This window comes from Vipera berus, assembly GCF_964194415.1.
Source record: "Vipera berus genome assembly, chromosome: W".
In the NCBI taxonomy this organism is placed as follows: domain Eukaryota; kingdom Metazoa; phylum Chordata; class Lepidosauria; order Squamata; family Viperidae; genus Vipera; species Vipera berus.
The window spans coordinates 11,436,681-11,457,555 of record NC_138210.1 but is presented as its reverse complement, the minus strand read 5'-3'; the positions used below and the strand labels follow the sequence as shown (position 1 = coordinate 11,457,555).

The 20,875-nt window shown below is 46.3% G+C and overlaps 1 protein-coding gene across 1 annotated transcript; it reads right to left on the bottom strand.

Moving 5' to 3' along the window:
* Window positions 1–14,836: 14,836 nt before the first annotated feature.
* On the bottom strand, window positions 14,837–16,276 carry LOC308676843 (general transcription factor II-I repeat domain-containing protein 2A-like; the record flags this gene model as incomplete). Its single annotated transcript, XM_081342877.1, has 1 exon — window positions 14,837–16,276. One exon carries the CDS (start codon window positions 16,274–16,276, stop codon window positions 14,837–14,839), a length of 1,440 nt encoding a protein of 479 aa, XP_081199003.1.
* Window positions 16,277–20,875: the final 4,599 nt, after the last annotated feature.

Here is a 20,875-nt window from a genome sequence, read left to right as displayed (position 1 = left end):
AGTAATTCCTCTATCTTTTCTTTTTGAGATAGAGCGAACCCCCCCTTAGTGGCCAAAATATGCACACCCAAGTACTTGTCAACCCGCCCCAAAGACTTTAGAGTAAACTTTTCTTCCAGGGCCTTGGCAAATTCATCACACCCTTCCTTGTCAGGCCCTACATATAGTAGGTCGTCCACATAAACTAACACCCGTTCTGTGGTACCGTTGGAGTTGCGTGTGAAGACACATTCATCTGCATGGGATGCAGTGAAACCAACTCGTTCTAAACTCTTTCTAAGACAGTCATACCATAATTTCCCTGACTGCTTGAGGCCATATAACCCTTTGTGGAGCAACCATGTATTTCCCCCTTCTTGCTGGTAGCCAGGAGGAGCCCTCACGTAGATCACCAGCGTCTGCAATCAGACTACGCATCATGGTTTGCAGAATTCCATTTCTTTTCTCAGCTACACCATTTTGCGAGGGGGTGAATGGTGCAGTAAGAAAATGGCGGATGCCCTTACGCCTTACCCAGTCCTGGAACTTTCGGGACATGAACTCAGCCCCGCGATCACTCTGCAATTGTGCGATCTTGGTCTTATACTGGGTCTCTATAAAGTTGTACAGTGACTTTATGGCGTCAAAGGCTTCGGATTTTTCTGTGAGGGTATACACGTGGCCGTATCGTGAAAAATCATCAACGGCAGTGAGAAAATACTTTTTCTTTCCTAGGGATGGTGTGAAAGGCCCAACCAGATCAACATGTACTAGTTGGTACGGGTACTGAGCCTTACGCAATGACACCTTTGGGGTAGGGGCAGCCTTCCTCTTTGTTTTCTTGCAAATGGCACAGTCCAGAAATACGTCACAATCCTTGAGCTGGACTCCCTCAGCAAATTCTCCCATCTTTTTAAATACAGGGAAGCTCACATGACCTAATCTTCTGTGTAATAAATGGGCACACTTATCGTGGAGCGGCTTCCCCACTGACACCCTCTTGGCTCTAGTTGCTTTGAGTGGTGCTGTAGGTGCCTGCTGAGATTCAGGTTCCTTGCCCACATTGCCCTTGGAAAGCCTTGGGGCAGGCTGTGGGGGCTTGGGTGCAACTGCTTGCTGTGAGGCCCCTTCTGAGGTGGGTGGGCTCTTAGGAGAAAAATATGGGAGACCATTTATGATGGCTATATTTCCAATGACCTTCTGATTCCGGGTGACATGACCTCCCCCCTTTCGAAATAAAACTTCCACTTTGTTGTCACATAATTTGATAATGCTTAATAGGTTGTTGGCAATGGAGGGGGCATGTAAAACACCTTCAACTTTTCCAAGTCCAGGTACAGAAACAAAGCCCTCGCCAACAACTAAAGCCTTATCACCATTTGCCACTTTGACAGATGAGTTAATTTTCTTTAACCTTTTAAAACCTTGACTCATATTAGTAATGTGAGAAGAAGCTCCAGAGTCCAGTAACCATAAGTCAGTGGAGCTATCAGCCTTTGTTGTGGGGGTGAGGGAACAAGTATGCAGAAAATTTCCCTTGCCCCTGCCACGCCCCCTTCCTTGCCCCTTGCCCCTTACTTGATTGGGACCATGTTTGGGGGGTTGTTGATGGGGGCAGTCTTTCTTGAGGTGCTCCTCAGAGCCACAGATGAAACACTTAAGTAGAGCATTAATTTGCTCTGAGTTGTGGCGCCCCCTTCTGGCTTGCTGAGTGGTGACTCTGGCGTATTCTCCTGCATCTCTTCTCCTTCTATCTTCCTCGATTATTATTATTTTATTTATTATTATTTATTAAATTTTTATACCGCCCTTCTCCCGAAGGACTCAGGGCGGTGAACAGGGCATATCTTAAAACTACAAAAATACAAAAGTTAAAAAAGAATTAAATTATTGCCCACAATAAAAACAATAAAAAATATATATAAATATTAAAACCCTAAGTGATTCCCCATCAGGCCAGGCCAGCTTGTTCAAATAAATGGGTCTTTAACCCGCGCCGGAAGGAGCGGAGATCCGGTGCCATCCGGAGCTCAACTGGCAGCTGGTTTCACAAAGCCGGAGCACCCACAGAGAAGGCCCTCCCCCTGGGGGCCACCAGCCGACATTCTCTGACTGGAGGCACCCTGAGGAGGCCCTCTCTGTGGGAACGCACGGGGCGGAGGGGAGTCGACGCCGGCAGCAGTCGATGAGTCTCCCTGTGAGGTAGGACAGATTTATGTCGTCCCTCCTGGCCGCTTCGAGTGAAACAATGAAATTGCTCCAACTCCTGTCCAGGGAAGCAATAATGACCGCGACCATGTTCGCATCAGTTACTGGGTAATTTCTGGACATCAATTCTGCCCTGAGTGCCTTTAATTTTGCAAGATGTTCAGGCATGCTGGCACCAAACCTCAGTCTGGTTGTATAAAACTCAGTTGTATGTCTGGTGATGGAACCAATGGTATCGCTGTTGAATAAATTGTATAATAACTGCCAAACTTCACCAGCTTTGAGTCCTGCTGGAATGCTGGAGAACAAGTTATTATCCAGCGAACTGAGCAGAGTCGAGTAAGCCTGCAGGTGCCTCCATTCTTCTCGGGGTCCCCATGGGAGAGAAGGGGGTTTCTGAACCATTTCTAGAGTCCCATTCTTTAAGAGATATACCTGTATATCTCTACTCCAACTGTTGTAATTCTCCCCCCCCCCCCAGTTGCAGCTTTTTAAAGTCACTCGGAAGATTGGTTGTTGGGAAAAAATCCCTCTCAGTCCCATTAGCATACATCTCAGAAGTGTCCATCGACATAAAAGGTAAAGGGAAAGGGATCCCTCTAGTGGTCGAGGAGGGAATTTTTCCTTGATTATTTGTTAAATCTAAATGGGCGTGCCCGGAAACCATGTGATCCGGGGGAGGGCGTTGTTCAGGATTTTTCCCTTCTTCCTGTGAGGCATTGGGGGGGCGGAGCCCAGATTTGCCGGTTTGCATTTGGTTGTATGCTGCAATGATTCCTCCTGAGATCCCCTGGGCACTGGATTTCCAGGATTGCCTGATTTCCTTTGAGAAGGCCATTGCTGGTCCTGAAGACCTGAAGAGAAGGTGGGAGGCTGCGGGGGTTGATTGTTGGGAGGCTCCAGGCTGGACTCCCCCTGGCAGTTGGGCATTGGGGAGAGGGTAGGAGCCCTTGGAGGGAGGCTGGTCACTCCCGATGCTAGGGCCGCTGTCCTGCTGGCCTCTAGGGCTGCAGTCAGGGCTTGTATGGCTGTCTCAAGTGCTGTTGTAACAGTTTCGGCTGGACAGACCTCATTGCCATCATAGGACTTTAGGCTTTGTGGTGGGGAGGACCCAGGAATTTGCATGCTACTTTGGCTGGATGCCAGGGATTGCATGCTATTTCGGCTGGATGCCAGGGATTGCATGCTATTTCGGCTGGATGCCAGGGATTGCTGGCTTTCCAGGCTTAATTGAGGCTTGTCTTTGTTAGACCATGTGGGGTTACTGGGGGCCGCCATCTTGTTTCCTGTGCCAGACCATGTGGGCACTGTGGGCGGAGCCATCTTGTTTCCGCTTGCCCCAGGAAGCTGTAGCTCACAGCTGGGCGGGGGGGGTTCGCGCCAAAAGCCCTGGGGTCCCGGGGTCACTAAGGGTGGCGGGCGCCATATTTGGAGGCCTCGTGGTCGCTAGGGAAAGACTCACCAGGGGTTCAGAGGCTTTCTGCGCTGGTGTCCTCCTCTTTTTCGTTGCAAATAGCTTTACAAGCAGCTCTTCACGTTCTTGTTCAGTCATCTTACTCACATGATGTTTGGCTTCAGCCAGGTCCGTCTCTGCAGCATCTGAGCAGTCTTGGGCAGTCTGCAAGCCTTCTATGCTTTCCTCTGTGGCGTTCAGGGGTAGAGAGGCATGCGAAGGGGTCCTAGATGCTCTGCTGGATCCTCTGACGGGATGGAGGTCATCTGTGCTCTCACCTGCAGCGGAGATTGCTTCAGGGGCTGAAGGCTTGGCAGTAGGCAGGGACGCCGTCTTTGATCGATGACTCCTGGTCACGATGGGAGAGGTCCTGCCATCTGTTATAAATGGATTTGTGCTGGTTCTTCCAGACATATTGTTGGCTGGCTTGGAAGCGTTCCCTTAAACCATGCTCTTGCTACCAACTTGTGAGATGATCTCACGAGGACGATGGATCGTTAAGGTGCTTCCAAGTAAAAGGCATCACGCAGAGATGCAATCATATTAGCTTTATTCAATGATAGATCAAAGAGAAAGAAATACTTGGCATGAAAGCATTCATGCCTGCATGTGAGAGAGAAACAAAATAAAAGAAAGCAAGCTAGCATTACATAACTAAAACAGAAGAAGAACTAGAAGCTAGGAGTAGAATCTTAAGAGGCTAGGACTAGAACAAAAAGCAGCCCCTCGTGCAGAGGTATTTATGGGGGGTCTTGGTCCCTCCCTGACCATAAAACACTCTGCCAATGGGGTCTGAGACCCTTGGCTCATCAGTGGAAGCAAAGAAGCCTCTTTGCCTCCATCTGATGACCCTTTTGGGAAACTGCCATGGCTGGCACAAAACATCTAACATGGAAAGTAGAAGAAAGTGAGAGGTGGATGTTGCATGATGGGAGATGGAAGTTGAAAAGACAGGGGGAAAAATTAGCTAGAACACAGAAGCAGCAGAAAAAAAAGAGAGATAAATGCTGGTGATACTACACAAAGAACACTCCTCATAGGATGTGTAATAAATGAAAGACTGGTTTGCTTTATCAGAAACTTCTGAGATTTTTGCCATAAAGAATGTTAATTTCAAATTGTGTTGAAAAAGTGGAGATATCTGTATGATGTTTGTCATTCCATTCTTCGTTCACAAGTTCTCTCATTCCTATAATAGAAACTGTGAAGCAACTATTAAATCTTTGTTTTTGTTAAAAAATATTACAGATTTAAAAAAGTGTACGGTTGTATTTAAATTTTAGTTAAACAAATCTGTGATAAATACAAGTAAATAAAAAGCTTTACAAAGTTTGGCGTTGAGGCCATTTCAATATAGGCCTCAATCGGAAAACTCTCTTTGTCCCTTTCAAATGATGTATGGGAGACTTTTGTTACTTTCAAGAATGTCAATGAGGAAGAGTAGAAAATTACTCAATATTTAATCTGGCGTAGGTTTTCTCTTCTATCTCAGTACAGGCCCAGGCTGCCCTACCACCTGTCTCTGGCCATTGTTGTTCCTGGAGAGTGGGTTCAGGTGAAAAGAAATGTCACCTAGAAATACCAGTCCTGAGTGGTCTCAACCATGACAAGTCCTGATTTAAGGAATCACGGCGTGAGTCCATGGAAAGTCCCATCATTCCCTCTCCAGTGACAAGCTCTGCAGCTGGACGGCCTGCAAATGAAATTTCAACCTGCCTCGCCTGTTGAACTGTTTCCATCCAAGTATGAGAAAAACCTCAATGGATTGGACTACCCTGAAAATCATGTTCCTGGAACCTGGACTGTGTATTGCAATATTTTTCTTCTGCTACTATTGTTTCCCTCGTACCTTCTTTGGTAGAGGGAAGGACCATGGGCAAAAGGGAGTTATGTTTATAACAAGGCTACGTATTCCACTTGCAAAGGGGCAACAGGGTCACTTGTTATGCTCCTGTCAATACAGTGCAGCTTTAACAACAACTTTAAATCTGGACATATGGAGGAACATACAAACATTACCTTTTGGGGAAGAATAACACCAGACTTATGGACAGGTGCCAGAAACTTTTTTTTTGATGCATGTAAAGCTATTGACTGTAATCAAGCTAAATGGACTAAGTGTGGAGACAGGCGTACTCATTAAATGCCAAATAAGTTTGCACATCCTACCCAACCTGGCATAATCAAAGGATTCCTGCAACCCGGTGTGCTTCAAGATAACCAGACCAATGGATTTTTCAGTATCATTTGAACTTGCTATCAATTGAACCAGATACAAATATGGGTTCAAGTTGATCTTCCTGAACTGGAAACCACATTTGAGATTCCTTCAGTATCAAAGACATTTTTTTACTGATCTGGCCCAAACAATTGTTTCATTTTCAAATGTGAAGTTTGAGAGAACATCACTTCTTATTTTAATTTGACTTAAAAAGAAAAGGACTGTCCAACCAAATGGGTTCTCTATTTTGTCATTGTGGCCCTAAACTGTATTATTAGACCCCAGTCCGATATTACATATAAGGAATATGTCAAAGAAGTCACTGACAGAAATGTGAAAGCTTGTAATCATGTATATGTATCTTTGTTTATGTGCAAGCAACTTTGTAGGTGCTTTATATTGGGAAATTAGTTATATAAAAGCAAATGTTTCATGCTTTAGGTACAGGTGATTGCTTATATGAAAAGAACATGACTTTAATAACAACAAAAGACTGGGAAGAAAGAAACAATGTTAATAATAACAACTTCAGTTGAAAATGGGAAGAAAGAAACAATGTTAGTAATGAAGGTAGGAAAACAAGGGTTGGGGAAAGAAGATTCAGAATACAATAACTTGCTTCCACACGAATTTGAAAAAAAAATTAGGAAATGATGAATTCCTAAAAGTATAAAAGAATAATTCAGGTAGAAGAGAAAAAGGGTGGAATTAAAGGAAAATAAATAAAGGTTATTCTTTTATAAATGGTACCAAATGTAACACCAAATGTAACACCAATGAATTGTGTCAAATGTAACACTAAGATGTGGGGGCCATCTATTTCCTGCTTAGACAGAGAATTCACACATGGTAATCAACAAAGTTCTTTTGAAATGTTAAAAAGGATACTCACCTCAAGGTGAGTAAAACAAGATAGTGTAGTGACGAATGTAAGGAAGTTGTTACAATAAGTCTTTTGGAAGTAAAGGTTCAAAGATCTTTTAGAAATGTACATGACTTCAAAGACTAACTTAAGTTTCTTGGGGGGGGCATGTATTGAGAAAAGAAAGTATAAATGCTTGCTTTGAAACTTGCTCGGCGCGCTTTTTGAACCCAATCCAACTTGGGAAGGGTCTAAGAGGCCGCGTTTGCAAACGCTTGCTTTCTTTATTATTTTCTTTATTATTTTCAATTTCTTTCCAATAAATCTTTGTTTTTGTTAACCAGACTTGTCTTTGAGTTGTGAGTATCAAATTTTGGGTTTTTAAATCTCACATTAGTAATATTGATATTAGTAGTGATACTTTGTAATCATCTTTGTTTACATGGAAGCAGCTTTGTAGGTGCTTTATATTGGGAAATTAGTTAAATAAAAGCAAATGTTTCGTGCTTTAGGTACAGGGGATTGCTTACATGAAAAGAGCATGGTGTGGGGAGGGGGAAAAGGAGTTGTGGTGGAACCTGGCTTGTTGTGTATGAGTCATCATCTAGGAATTATTTTTCTATACCTTTTGGTTCCTAGTACCAAGACCAGATCTCTTTGTTCTGGAAAGGTATAAAAGATGGAAGACATATTTCCTGGTTTTTGCCTTCATCTCTCTACCAGCCAGGAAGAGAGATGTGGCCACCCAACTCTATTTTGATCAAAATAAAAGTTGTTTGCTTGCTGAAACCTTGGCTCAGGAGTTTCTTTTGGCTCTTTTAAATTCCTGAGTAATGCTGGGGCAATTGTGAGGCTGAGTGTAAAACCTTACACTATTATGTCCAAAGGTCATGTCCTGCTTCCCTGGGGCTGGGGTATGTAGATTTTAGGTGTCTTTGTCTTCTTAATGTTCTAGCTCCAACCTTCCTGATGGCTTACATTTGCATGTCTATAGAACTGGTTTTCTGCTTGGGGGGAGGAGACCTGGGACTCTTAAGAAAACTGGGCATGCTTTCCTGGTTCTTCAATTTCTTTTTAGGAAATATATTTTTCTGCCCTTTTAATATTTCCTTCTCTTGGGAGCTGACTTCCCACACTCTCAAAGTGTACACATACATAACACAAATTTAAACATACTACACCCATCCAAACAGAGGAAATAGATGAACCTTTTGCTAGTCAGCTAACTAAGGTATGTAGGAAGCATAAGCAATAGAACACAGTCAAACTAAAGTCTTGGACTTTAAGAGCTAATTTCAATAAACTTAGAGAGGGCTTGGGAGGGATTCCATGGATGAGGATCCTCAAGGAAAAAACAATTTAAAAAGCTTGGGAAATTTTGTAAAAAAAAGTTTAGCACAATACCAACAAAGGAAAAAAACAGCTCTCAAAAGATATTAGCATGGCTGCATAAAGAATTTTCTGATAAATTGAAAGATAAAAAAGACAAGCATAAAAAGTGGAAAGGGGCACATAACTAAAGCAGAATATCAGCAAATAGTCCAAGCCTGCAAACATGAAGTGAGGAAAGTTAAGGCTCAAAATGAACTAAGGCTTGTGACCAAAGTCAAAAATAACAAAAAAAAAACTTCTTTCAACAAGAAAAAATTAAAGAAATGAGTGTGGCAAGAAGGTGACAAGCAACAGGGAGAAGGCAGAACATTTAACTCTTGTGTGTGTGGCTTTACACAAAAGAAAGTTATCAAAAACAATACATAAAAAATAGATTAGAAACACAAACTAAGATAGGCAAGAAAATGGCAAGTGAGCACCTTTCCAAATTTACCAGGACCAGATGGATTACACCCGAAGGTTCTCAAGGAACTGGCAGATATGATCTCAGAACCACTGAACTATATTTTTCAAAGATCCTGGAGCACTAGGGAACTACCAGAGGACTGGAAAAGAGCTGATGTAGTTCCCCCTTTTTTTTCCTTAAGAAAAGAAAGGAAAGAAAAAAATAGATCCAGGAAACTACAGACCAATCAGCCTGACCTCACCTGGGCAGATTCTGGAAAAGATAATCAAACAACAAATCAACAAAAAAGCTAGAGGCAAACAAAGTCATTACTAAAAGTCAATATGGGTTTACCAAAAACAGATTATGCTAAACAAATCTTATTGCATTCTTTGACCAAGTGACAAAATTAGTGGACCAGAGTAATGCTGTTGATACAGTTTACTTGGGCTTCAGTAAGGCATTCGATAAATTTGGTATAGGGTTTCCTGCCCGAGCAGAGGGTTGGACTAGATGACCTCCAAGGTCCCTTCCAACTTTATCATTCTTATTAAATGCAACAGTGAAACTTTTCCAGAAGATGAGCTTAAAAACATTCCCTCCTGCTAACTTTGGGCTGTTCTTAAGAGTATATAGAGAGAAAGGGAGAAGGAAAAAAAACAACCGCAAACAAACACATTTTTCTGCACTCTGTTTGTTGGCCAAACAGACAGAGTGAGGGTATTTTCTTTTTGGTAGCTTATTTTAAGCAGAATTTCTAGCAGAATTTTAAAATTCTTTTCTCTTTGGATTAGAGACAGTTAACAGTCACATTTACCTCACACACAAAGACCTTGACACACATATACACACAAAGACAAGAGAACAGAAAAGGAAACAGAAGTCTTAATTTTACACATCCTAGTCATTCCCACCATAAATCTCAGTTAAATTAGGGAAGGCACATATTTTAAACATACCACATGATTGCATAGAGAGAGAGAGAAAGAGAGAGAAGCACTATTTCTTATTTTCCCTTTGAGTACCTTTATTTAGCCAAACTGGTTTCCCAGCAAAGCCCTAGCAAAGTCCATTTTCTTTATATATATAGTTTCTCTACCTAACTTTTTCATACCTGCCTGAACGGGTAGCCGATTCCCGTCCCAGGCCTCAAGCAAGCTTTCCTGGGGAGCCTATCTCGACCCTTTAACTAGAACCCCCCTTGGTTCTATCGGGCTTGGCACACTGAAGCCTCCTAGTGAGACTTCCGCCTACCTCCACAGTTTTTTTGGGGTCAAAAAGGGACCCAAGGAGCACTCTGGATCCCTCACAGAGTACTGGGACGCTCCTTTAAGGATCTACCGCCACGGTTTCAGACCAAAAAGGGGTCTGTCGAGGACTCTTCTGCTCCCCTGCAGAAGGTACAGGACGCTCTTACCGGCTTTACTTTCACTTTTCCACCTCCACTGTTTGCAGACTTCAAATGTCTGGGAGGACATCTGCTTGCTTTCCAGAGGTAAGGGACCCTCCTTGCCCGGGGCTTAATTTCCTAACTTCGCTTTGCTTTGCTTTGCTTACAGGACTTAACCAGCTAGTTGCCCAAATCCAATTCTCTCATTCCATTCCATTTTTCACAGTCTCTCCCTTTTCCTTAACACAAGGTCCTGTGCTCTGGCCAAAACCCCCTTACTTTCCAGGGTCTGCAACTTGAACAGACCCTTTCTGCAGCTAGGAAAGGCCAGAGGGAGCAAAATCCAACTGTGATTGGGAAAAAGGTCTTCTCACTCTCACACACAGAAACATACATTTCTTTTACCCCCTTTGGCTTTAAAGTTAAAATTTAGAGGTACTCACCTTCACCTTCTTTCCAAAGCAGCCCTTGAGCTCAAACCCAAAACTCCCTTTACTACCCTGACTCCACATGGGCAGGGCCTGGAAAATCCATCCACAGACACAAAGGGGTCTGCTGCCGGCAGGATGGGCTTACCAGTCTCAGTCCATTGGAGAGGTTAGCTTGGAGTCCCATCCTGGGGTGCCAAATTGTAGGAAGAAAAGTCTCCATCATGGTTCCTCCAAGCAGGGAATAAACATGGCAACTGCTTTGGGAAGAAGGTTGTAGTTTATTGCAGAGGAAAGGCAGACAGAAACATGGATCCAACAGGAAAAGAAGGACTGAGCACATGTGGGTACTGGGTTTTTATACCCCCTGGACTCTATTGTCTGGAGTTATTTCCTGTTTCAAGCTTTGTATTTCCTTTGTCATGTATTCTGTCCTGAGCCTAGGTGTGCCCCTCTAGGATTCTTGCTGGTTGTCTGTCCCAGCCCACCTCCCTGGGGCTGGGGTATGTAGATTTTAGAAGTCTTCTTAGCTTCAACCTTCCTGAATGGTTTACATCTGCATTTCTATAGAGTTGGTTTCTGCTTGGGGGAGGGAGACTTGGGGCTATTAAGAAAACCTGGGCATGCTTTTCTGCCTTTTAACTTCTTTTTACGAAATGTATTTTCCTGCCCTCTTAATATTTCCTTCTCTAGGGAGCTGACTTCCCACAAGGTGAAACTCGAAAAATTAGAATATCGTGCAAAAGTTCATTTATTTCAGTAATGCAACTTAAAAGGGGAAACTAATATATGAGATAGACTCATTACATGCAAAGCAAGATAGTTCAAGCCGTGATTTGTCATAATTGTGATGATTATGTCGTACAGCTCATGAAAACCCCAAATCCACAATCTCAGACAATTAGAATATTACATGCAATCAATAAAACAAGGAGTGTACATAGAACAATATCGGACCTCTGAAAAGTATAAGCATATGTACTCAGTACTTGGTTTGGGCCCCTTTTGCAGCAATTACTTCCTCAATGTGGTGTGGCATGGAAGCTATCAGCCTGTGGCACTGCTGAGGTGTTATGGAAGACCAGGATGCTTCAATAGCGGCCTTCAGCTCTTCTGCATTGTTCGGTCTCATGTCTCTCATCTTTCTCTTGGCAATGCCCCATAGATTCTCTATGGGGTTCAGGTCAGGCGAGTTTGCTGGCCAATCAAGCACAGTAATCCTACGGTCATTGAACCAGGTTTTGGTGCTTTTGGCAGTGTGGGCAGGTGCCAAGTCCTGCTGGAAAATGAAGTCAGCATCCCCATAAAGCTCGTCTGTGGAAGGAAGCATGAAGTGCTCCAAAATCTCCTGGTAGACGGCTGCATTGACCCTGGACTTAATGAAGCACAGTGGACCAACACCAGCAGATGACATGGCTCCCCAAATCAACACAGACTGGAAACTTCACACTGGACTTCAAGCATCTTGCAGTGTGTGCCTCTCCATTCTTCCTCCAGACTCTGGGTCCTTGGTTTCCAAATGAGATGCAAAAGTTGCTCTCATCAGAAAAGAGGACTTTGGACCACTGAGCAACAGACCAGGTCTGTCTTTCTTTAGCCCAGGTAAGATGCCTCTGACGTTGTTTGTTGTTCAGGAGCAGCTTGACAAAAGGAATACGACATTTGAAGCCCATGTCCAGGATCCGTCTGTGTGTGGTGGCTCTTGATGCACTGACTCCAGCCTCAGTCCACTCCTTGTGAAAGTCCCCAACACTTTTGAATGGCCTTTTCCTGACAATCCTCTCCAGGCTGCAGTCATCCCTGCTGCTTGTGCACCTTTTTCTTCCACACTTTTCCCTTCCACATAACTTTCTATTAATGTGCTTTGATACAGCACTTTGGGAACATCCAACTTCTTTTACAATTACCTTTTGAGGCTTTCCCTCCTTATGGAGGGTGTCAATGATGGTTTTCTGCACAACTGTCAGGTCAGCAGTCTTCCCCATGATTATGATTCCTACTGAACCAGACTGAGAGACCATTTAAAGGCTCAGGAACCCTTTGCAGGTGTTATGGCTTAATTAGCTGATTAGAGTGGGACACTTTGAGCCTAGAATATTGCACCTTTTCACAATATTCTAATTTTCTGAGATTGTGGATTTGGGGTTTTCATGAGCTGTAAGCCATAATCATCACAATTATGACAAATCACGGCTTGAACTATCTTGCTTTGCATGTAATGAGTCTATCTCATATATTAGTTTCCCCTTTTAAGTTGCATTACTGAAATAAATGAACTTTTGCACGATATTCTAAATTTTTGAGTTTCACCTGTATATACAACATATGTATAGACCTACACCCTTACATATAAGTAACATATAAATATTAGTCACTGTGCATCTTGAATACATAAGGGAAGGAGGAAGCTTTAGAGCAGGGGTGTCAAACTCAATTTCATTGAGGGCCACATCAGCATTGTGGTTGCCCTGGGGCAGGGGTAGGCAACCTGAATCGGTGAAAGAGCCACTTGGAACCGGTTCTCTCACTAAAAAAAACCCCTGGGAGCCGCAAAATACGCGTGCGCATGCGCACGTGCACGCACGTGTGCAGAACAGGATTTGATTAAAGTGGAGCTTACCTAAGCAAGACATACACCAGAGAGGAGGCCGAGCAAATTTCCCCTGCCTTGCCAGGCAGGCAAACGGAGGCTTCAAACACACACACACACACACACACACAAAACACGAGGAAAAGGTGCAGAGTAAATTTCCCCCTCCATCCCCAGAGGCGGAACAAAGCAGAGAGGCGAAGAATGTGGAAGAAAAGGAAGGAAAGAAGATACAACCTTCAGCAAAGCAGCTTCCATGCAGAAGAAACACATTTGCACTTATGTGAGCAGGCATGTCCCCCCCACAAGCAGCTCCCCCTCCCCCCAGCCTCCCCTGAGCCAGAAAACTCACCCTGCCTTAATTGCAGGCAAAACCTGCAGAAAGCCCAACCAGCCCGTGCAGATGCGCTGCCTGCTCGCCTTTCCAAGGCACTCCAGCCCAGATTCTTTGCTCCCTTTTAGCTGGACAACCTTTAAAATTGGCTCCCCCCTCCTTCTCCAAGGCAAGCTGCCCTCCTCTCCATCCTGCGCCCCCACTCCCAAAGAGTTTGGCTGGCAGTTTGTCAATCACAGCTCTTCCTCCTCCTCATCCCCCTCCCCAATCTGGCTTCAGCACAGAGTTTTTGCCTGAAGAAGAAACGGGGCGCTCCCCCCCCTTTTCCCATCACTTCTTTGGTGCGTGTTTGCTGGGAGCCCACCCAGATTTGAACACCCTGGCGTCCCGGTTTCTCACCAAAAACAAAACATTGGGAGCTGCAAAATTTATGAAATCAATGAACTTCTACAAAGAAATTTTTTTATTTCTGTATACATCAAAAACATTTTGAACTTCCAAAAAAAGTCGCTGGGTCGAAGGTTTACTTTCAAATAAAATACTCAATGTACATTTGAGTCCTCATATTTATTAAATAAAAAGACAAACTTAACTTTTCCCCATGCAGCAAACCCAAAATGCTGTCTGCTTGTCATTCTGTCCGTCCGCCCATCTGCCCACCCGCCTGTCTGCCAGTCCATCTGCCCATCATCCTCTTGTCTGTCCATCTGCGCATCCGCCCGCCAGTCCATCTGCCATCTGTCCACCAGTCCATTTGCCTGCTCATCCGTCCATCTGCCCGTCCGTCCATCTGTCCATCCGTCTGCCCATCCACCTGTCCATCTGCCCATCTGCCAGTCCATATGTCTGTACTGTAGTGTCCAGTCAGATGACAATGAATAAAAAAGCTCTGTTTCAGTGAACATCAAATAAATATTTGCAAAATAATAGCCAATTTTTATTTCAGCATGCAACAGAAACATTTTGAACTCCAAAAAAAGACACTGGGTTAAATGTTAATTTCAAATATAATACTCAATGTCTATTTGAGTCCTCATATTTATGAAATAAAAATCCAAACTTAACTTATCCGCCTGCAGCAAACCCAAAATGCTGTCTGCTTCTGTCGTTTTGTCCATCTGTCCACCCGTCTGCCCGCCAGTCCATCTGCCCATGCGTCTGCTTGTCTGTCCGTCTGCTCGTCCACCAGTCCATGTGCCCATCTGCCAGTCCATCTACCCATGTGTCCGCTTGTCTGTCCGTCTGCTCGTCCACCAGTCCATGTGCCCGTCTGCCAGTCCATCTACCCGTGTCCGCTTGTCCGTCCGTCTGCTTGTCCACCAGTCCGTGCCCGTCTGCCAGTCCATCTGCCCATGCGTCCGCTTGTCTGTCCGTCTGCTTGTCCACCAGTCTGTGCCCATCTGCCAGTCCATCTGCCCATGCGTCCGCTTGTCCGTCCATCTGCTTGTCCACCAGTCCATGTGCCCGTCTGCCAGTCCATCTGTAGTGGAGTGTGCAGTCAGCTGGCAAGGAATAAAAAAAGCACTCTTTCACTGAAGAACATCAAATATATATTTGCAAAATAATAGCAAATTAAAATAATTATTTTACCTGGTTAATGTGATTTTTGCTTCTCAACATCACCACACAGCACCTGCATATCAGGGCTGTAAGACGTCACCTTCATTTTTAAACAAGATTGCAGGCTGTTGTCTGTGAGGCATGAGCGATATTTGTTTTTAATGTAGTTCATATTGGAGAAGACCTGTTCACATACATATGTGGATCCGAAGATTGACAGGACTCCAAATGCATATTTCTTTATATTTCTGTACGTGCTGGGGAGGGCATTCCATGTATCAAATATAAGCTTGTCCTGTTTGGGAAGGTTTTCAATATCACTCCATTTGTGATTCAGTGCAAGACTGGCCTTCTGACGGGCAACATCTTCAAGGGCATCTGTCAAGCGTTGGAACTTTGATGCCCATATCTCTTTGTCGGCTATGTCTGCAAGTTCCATCTCCAGATCAGGTTGACTTACACCTGCAAATGCAGTCATATTCAATGCAGATGGATCGCTGGTCAGGGGAGTGACAGGGAAAGATAATGTATTTTTTTCCTCTCTGAACTCACAGAATCGCTTCCCAAACGATGTTTGCATTGCAATGATTGCAGACTGCAAATACTCTGAATTTATCACATTGCTACCTTGTTTGAACTCTCTCAAAGAGGGGAAGTGAGACAGTGTACCTCTCTGTAAATCTCTGTCAAACACTGTCAACTTGCGTTCAAATGCCATAACTTCCTCCTTCCTCCAGGAGGCTGTGCCTCCTTTACCCTGAAGACTTGTGTTCAGCTTGTTCAGGTGTGCTGTCATATCTACCATGAAGTGTAGCTTTTCCAGCCACTCTGGATGTTCCAGCTCAGGATAGGTGAGCCCTTTGCTGCCCAGGTACGTTTTCACCTCTTCCAGACACGCAGCAAAGCGTTTTAGCACCTCCCCTCTGGACAGCCACCTGACTTTGTTGTGCAGCAGGAGATCAGAATACGTACTTTCCACCTCCTCTAGTAGCAAACGGAACTGACAGTGATTTAAACCTTGTGCCATTATTTTATTGACAATCTGAATGACAAGGTTCATCACTTCTGTGCATTCTGGAGGAAATGTTTGAGCGCACAATGCCTCTTGGTGCAGGATGCAATGAAATGTTAGCAGCTTTCTACCCAGCGACTTCTGCAGTAAAGCCACAAAGCCCTTCTGCGCTCCTGTCATACTCGGTGCCCCATCAGTAGCCACTGACACAAGGTGGGTGGTGTTGATTTCATTGGTTCTAAAATAATCCAAGACAGCCTCACAGATGTCCTCTCCCCTTGTTTGGCCTTTCAGTGGTATCAACTCAAACATTTCTTCCTGTGGCCCAGCAGAGTTCACATATCGGCAGAACAGCGCTATTTGTTCAATATCACCTGTGTCTTTGGATGCATCACAGGCAATTGAGTATGCCTCAGCTGAATTGATGTCTTTAATTTGCTGTCTGGTGATGTTTTCTGCCATTTTTAGGGTTCTGTCTTTAACAGTCTTCGCAGAGAGGGGCATATCTCTGATTTTCTGCACAATTTCACTCTTGTTTTTGAAGTCTGAGAATAGATGTTCTGAAATCTTAATGAATGATTCCTTCATATATTCTCCATCTGTGAACGGCTTCCCGTGCCTGACTATTTCCTGAGCAGCCACAAAACTAGCATATGTAGTTGAACTTGCAGACGTCACCCACTTCTTAAATTGATTCTTGCTCTGATCAACCTTCCGCATCAATTCTGAAACGGCTTTTTTTCTCTCTTCTCCTTCTGGGTATTTTTCAGCAAAGGCTGTGTGTTTATTTTGGAAATGTCTTGCAACATTAGACTTCTTGTTGTTTGCAAATTTCTCACCACATATTAGACATACTGGTAAACCAGTCTTGTCAGTGGTGAAAGCAAATGAATGTGCCCATTCATCATTAAACACACTGTGTTCTTCCGAAATTTTTCTTCTCTTGGATGATTTGTCCATGGTTGGCCTATTGAGGGGCAAACAGCAAAATAAATCTCATGCTGGTGGGTGTCGCACGGTGGAAATTATAACCAGTATTGTGAATCAAATAATGTAAGAACCAGTTTCCTGCAAAGATTCTCCCCCCACACACAGAGCACCCAGCCTCCACTACTCCCCCCCACCCGATGGAGCGTTCCACTGCCACTGCTGCTTCCCCCCAGGACAGAGCGCTCCACCGCTGCTTTACCCAGTGGCAAAGGTGGAGGTTGGGCATGGCCAAGCAAACCGCAGCAGCAAAGCTCGTCCTCCCCCCCCCACACACTCAAGGTGCAGAAGGCAAGTGAACATGAGCAAGAAGCACAGCCAGCTTATTTTTTGAGAGCCATGATCCCCCCTCCCCAGCCAGCCAGCTCTTCATGAGTTTAACATGGACATTAAAATGCTTCACCATCTTTATCGATATCACAAAAAAAGTTTAAGAACTTTAATTGTGCTTGATCAGGTGCACTCATTTTCATCCAGTCACTTATAGCAGGTTATTCTCTGTCTCTCTTTGTCTCTTTCTCTCTGTCTCTGTCACATTTTTATGTCCTGTTTTTCAAATATTTATATTAAGGATTATACATGAAAATAGTAAAAGCCAGTGCAAACTATAAAAACCACAAATAGAAAAATACAAAAGAAAAAAAGGGATGTGTGTGTGTAGAAAAGGAAAGAAGAAAGGGGAAAAAAACCCTTTCTCCTTCATCCCAACAAGTAAAAACAATTTTAGCAGCTAATCTACCATCTTTAAATACAGCATAATTGCGCCATACCTCATCTCTTAATTAAACAAACATCAAAATATTTCATTAAAGTTCTTTACTAAAAGTCTAGTAAGGACAACCACATATATTCATATTCTCCTTCTCTCTCTCTCCCTCCCCCCCCCCTCCCTGCCACTTACTTGGAAAGTAGGACAGTCACCTGAGGAATAAACAGGCCTTTTCTTTAGTCAGCAGTATTCCAGCAGTTTTCAAAAAATCACTGTTAAGAGACCTTTTTGTTAAGCCATTTTATTTGGTTGAGTTGCATTTGTGTTGTTAAGTGAGACATTTCTTTAATGAGTTTTGCTCCATTTTGCGACCTTACCACCATTGCTAAGTGAATCACTGCAGTTAGTATTCAGGTTGTTAAGTGAATCTGGTTTCCCCTTGTGACGGGTAGGCAGCCTTGGCTGTTTTATGAGTCCTGGGCTTAAACTCCCAGAATTCCTGAGCCAGTATGGAAACCTCTCCATTTCTCCTCAGCATGGCTGGCTCAGGAATTCTGGGAGTTTAAGCCCAGGACTCATAAAAGAGCCAAGGTTACCTACCCGAGTCCTTGGGGATGAAAGCCCCACCTGCGCCTCCTTACCCAGGTTCTTAAGGTAAAATCCTTTTTAAAAAGCCAGCCTTGCACACAGGTGGCTGTGAGCAGCTCCAAGACCGTTTCCCCTCAGCTGCTTGGGAACGAGTAAACGCCCCTCCCATTTGGTGACTGTTATTATTCATTTATAAGCAAAAGAAGAAAAACAGAGAAATCGAAGAGATAAAAAGGGGGAAAAAACAAAATACACCTTTGAAAAACTGAAAAGGAGGGGATGGGGAAGGGGTTCTCTGAAGGATTCTGAGGAGGGGGGGAGGGGGGTGCAGACGGAGAAGAAAGGGGAGACACCAAGAAGGGGAGATGAGGGGGGAGAGAAAGAAAGAGAGAGAGAGGAAGGGGGGAAAAACACCCAAATATCCCCACGGGGGTTATGGAACCTCTTTACAGATCGAGGAGGGGGTGGGGGGGAGGCTGGGAAAAAGGGGAAGAAATAGGGCTGTTAGCCCCGGCGACGAGAGGCAACGGAGGGGGCGGGCGAAGCGTGCCTTTTGCTCGCCGGGGCTAGAGGCAACGGGGGGCGGGCGAAGCGCGCCTTTTGCTCGCCGGGGCTGTTAGCAACGGGGGCGGGCGAAGCGCGCCTTTTGCTCGCCGGGGCTAGAGGCAACGGGGGGCGGGCGAAGCGCGCCTTTTGCTCGCTGAGGCTGTTAGCCCCGGCGACGAGAGGCAACAGGGGGGCTGGCGAAGCGCCCCTTTTGCTCGCCGGGGCTAGAGGCAACGGGGGGCGGGCAAAGTGCGCCTTTTGCTCGCCGGGGCTAGAGGCAACGGGGGGCGGGCGAAGCGCGCCTTTTGCTTGACGGGGCTAGAGGCAACGGGGGGCGGGCGAAGCGCGCCTTTTGCTCGCCGGGGAGGCAACGGGGGGCGGGCGAAGCGCGCCTTTTGCTCGCTGAGGCTGTTAGCCCCGGCGACGAGAGGCAACGGGGGCCGGGTGAAGCGCGCCTCCTTGCTCGCTGGGGCTGTTAGCCCCGGCGACGAGAGGCAACGGGGGCCGGGTGAAGCGCGCCTTTTGCTCGCTGGGGCTGTTAGCCCCGGCGACGAGAGGCAACGGGGGGCGGGCGAAGCACGCCTTTTGCTCGCTGAGGCTGTTAGCCCCGGCGATGAGAGGCAACGGGGGGCGGGTGAAGCGCGCCTCCTTGCTCGCGGGGGCTGTTAGCCCCGGCGACGAGAGGCAATGGGGGGGCGGGCGAAGCGCGCCTTTTGCTCAGCCCCAGTGATGAGAGGCAACAGGGGGGCGGGCGAAGCGTGCCTTTTGCTCGCCAGGGCTGTTAGTCCCGGCGACGAGAGGCAACGGGGGGGGGGCGGGCGAAGCGCGCCTTTTACTTGCCGGGGCTAGAGGCAACGGGGGGCGGGCAAAGCGCGCCTTTTGCTCGCCGAGGCTGTTAGCCCCGGCGACGAGAGGCAACGGGGGGGCGGGCGAACCGCACCTCCTTGCTCGTCGGGGCTGATAGCCCCGGCAACGAGAGGCAACGGGGGGCGGGGGAAGCGCACCTTTTGATCGCCGGGGCTAGAGGCAACGGGGGGTGGGCGAAGCGCGCCTTTTGCTCGCCATGGCTGTTAGCCCCGGCGACGAGGCAACGGGGGGCGGGCGAAGCATGCCTTTTGCTCGCTGGAGCTGTTAGCCCCGGCGACGAGAGGCAACGGGGGGCGGGCGAAGCGCGCCTTTTGCTCGCCGGTGTTCTGTACCAGCCTGCTATCGGCCCTGCAGAAAAGGCAACCCCTTTACAAACGGCAAGAGGCTGGAATTACGCCTGCCAAATTTATTACTACAAAAACAAACAAGACACGAACCAAGAAACAGGAGCTTTAAGAAACAGGAACTATCCAAGCGGTTGCCTTCAGCAAACCAGCCCTCCCCACACATTCCCCTTATATAGAGTTCAGGGCGTGGCTTCTCTCTGCCTCCTTCCGAGAAGCCCCATTGCCTTCCTCTGTTTACTCCTAATTGACTGCCTCCTGCGTCGGGCGTCCTTGAACAGGGCCAGCTGTGGGTCATCTTCATCCACACTGTCAGGCTCACACAGCTGGGTCTCCGTGGTGACCAAGTGGGAGGGGCCTGGCTGAGGGCTATCATCAGCAAGATCTTCAACCCCCTCAGCAAGGTCTTCAACACCCCCCTCCTCCTCTGAGTCGTCCGACCCAACTGCCGAACCCACAGGCTGACCCTGAATCACAACAGCCGGGGCTGTTAGCCCTGGCGACGAGAGGCAACGGGGGGCGGGCGAAGCGCGCCTCCTTGCTCGCCGGGGTTGTTAGCCCCGGCAACGAGAGGCAACGGGGGGGCGGGCGAAGCGCGCCTTCTTTCTCCTCAGGGCTGTTAGCCCCGGCGACGAGAGGCAACGGGGGGGATGGGCGAAGCATGCCTTTTGCTCGCCGGGGCTGTTAGCCCCGGCGACGAGAAGCAACGGGGGGGATGGGCGAAGCATGCCTTTTGCTCGCCGGGGCTGTTAGCCCCGGCGACGAGAGGCAACGGGGAGGGGCGAAGCGTGCCTTCTTGCTCGCCGGGGCTGCTAGCCCCAGCGACGAGAGGGAACGGGGTGGGGGGAAGAAGCAGATCTACTTACGTTTTACTTCTTCTCTTCCTCCACTCTGCCAAGTGCAGTAAAAAAACAAAGAGGTTTGTGGGTAGCCCACAAACTGTTTGTGGGCGGTCCCACAAACCAACCATTCAATTTAAACTTTTCAAGTTTTTTTGTGAGAAGTTTAAATTGATTAAGT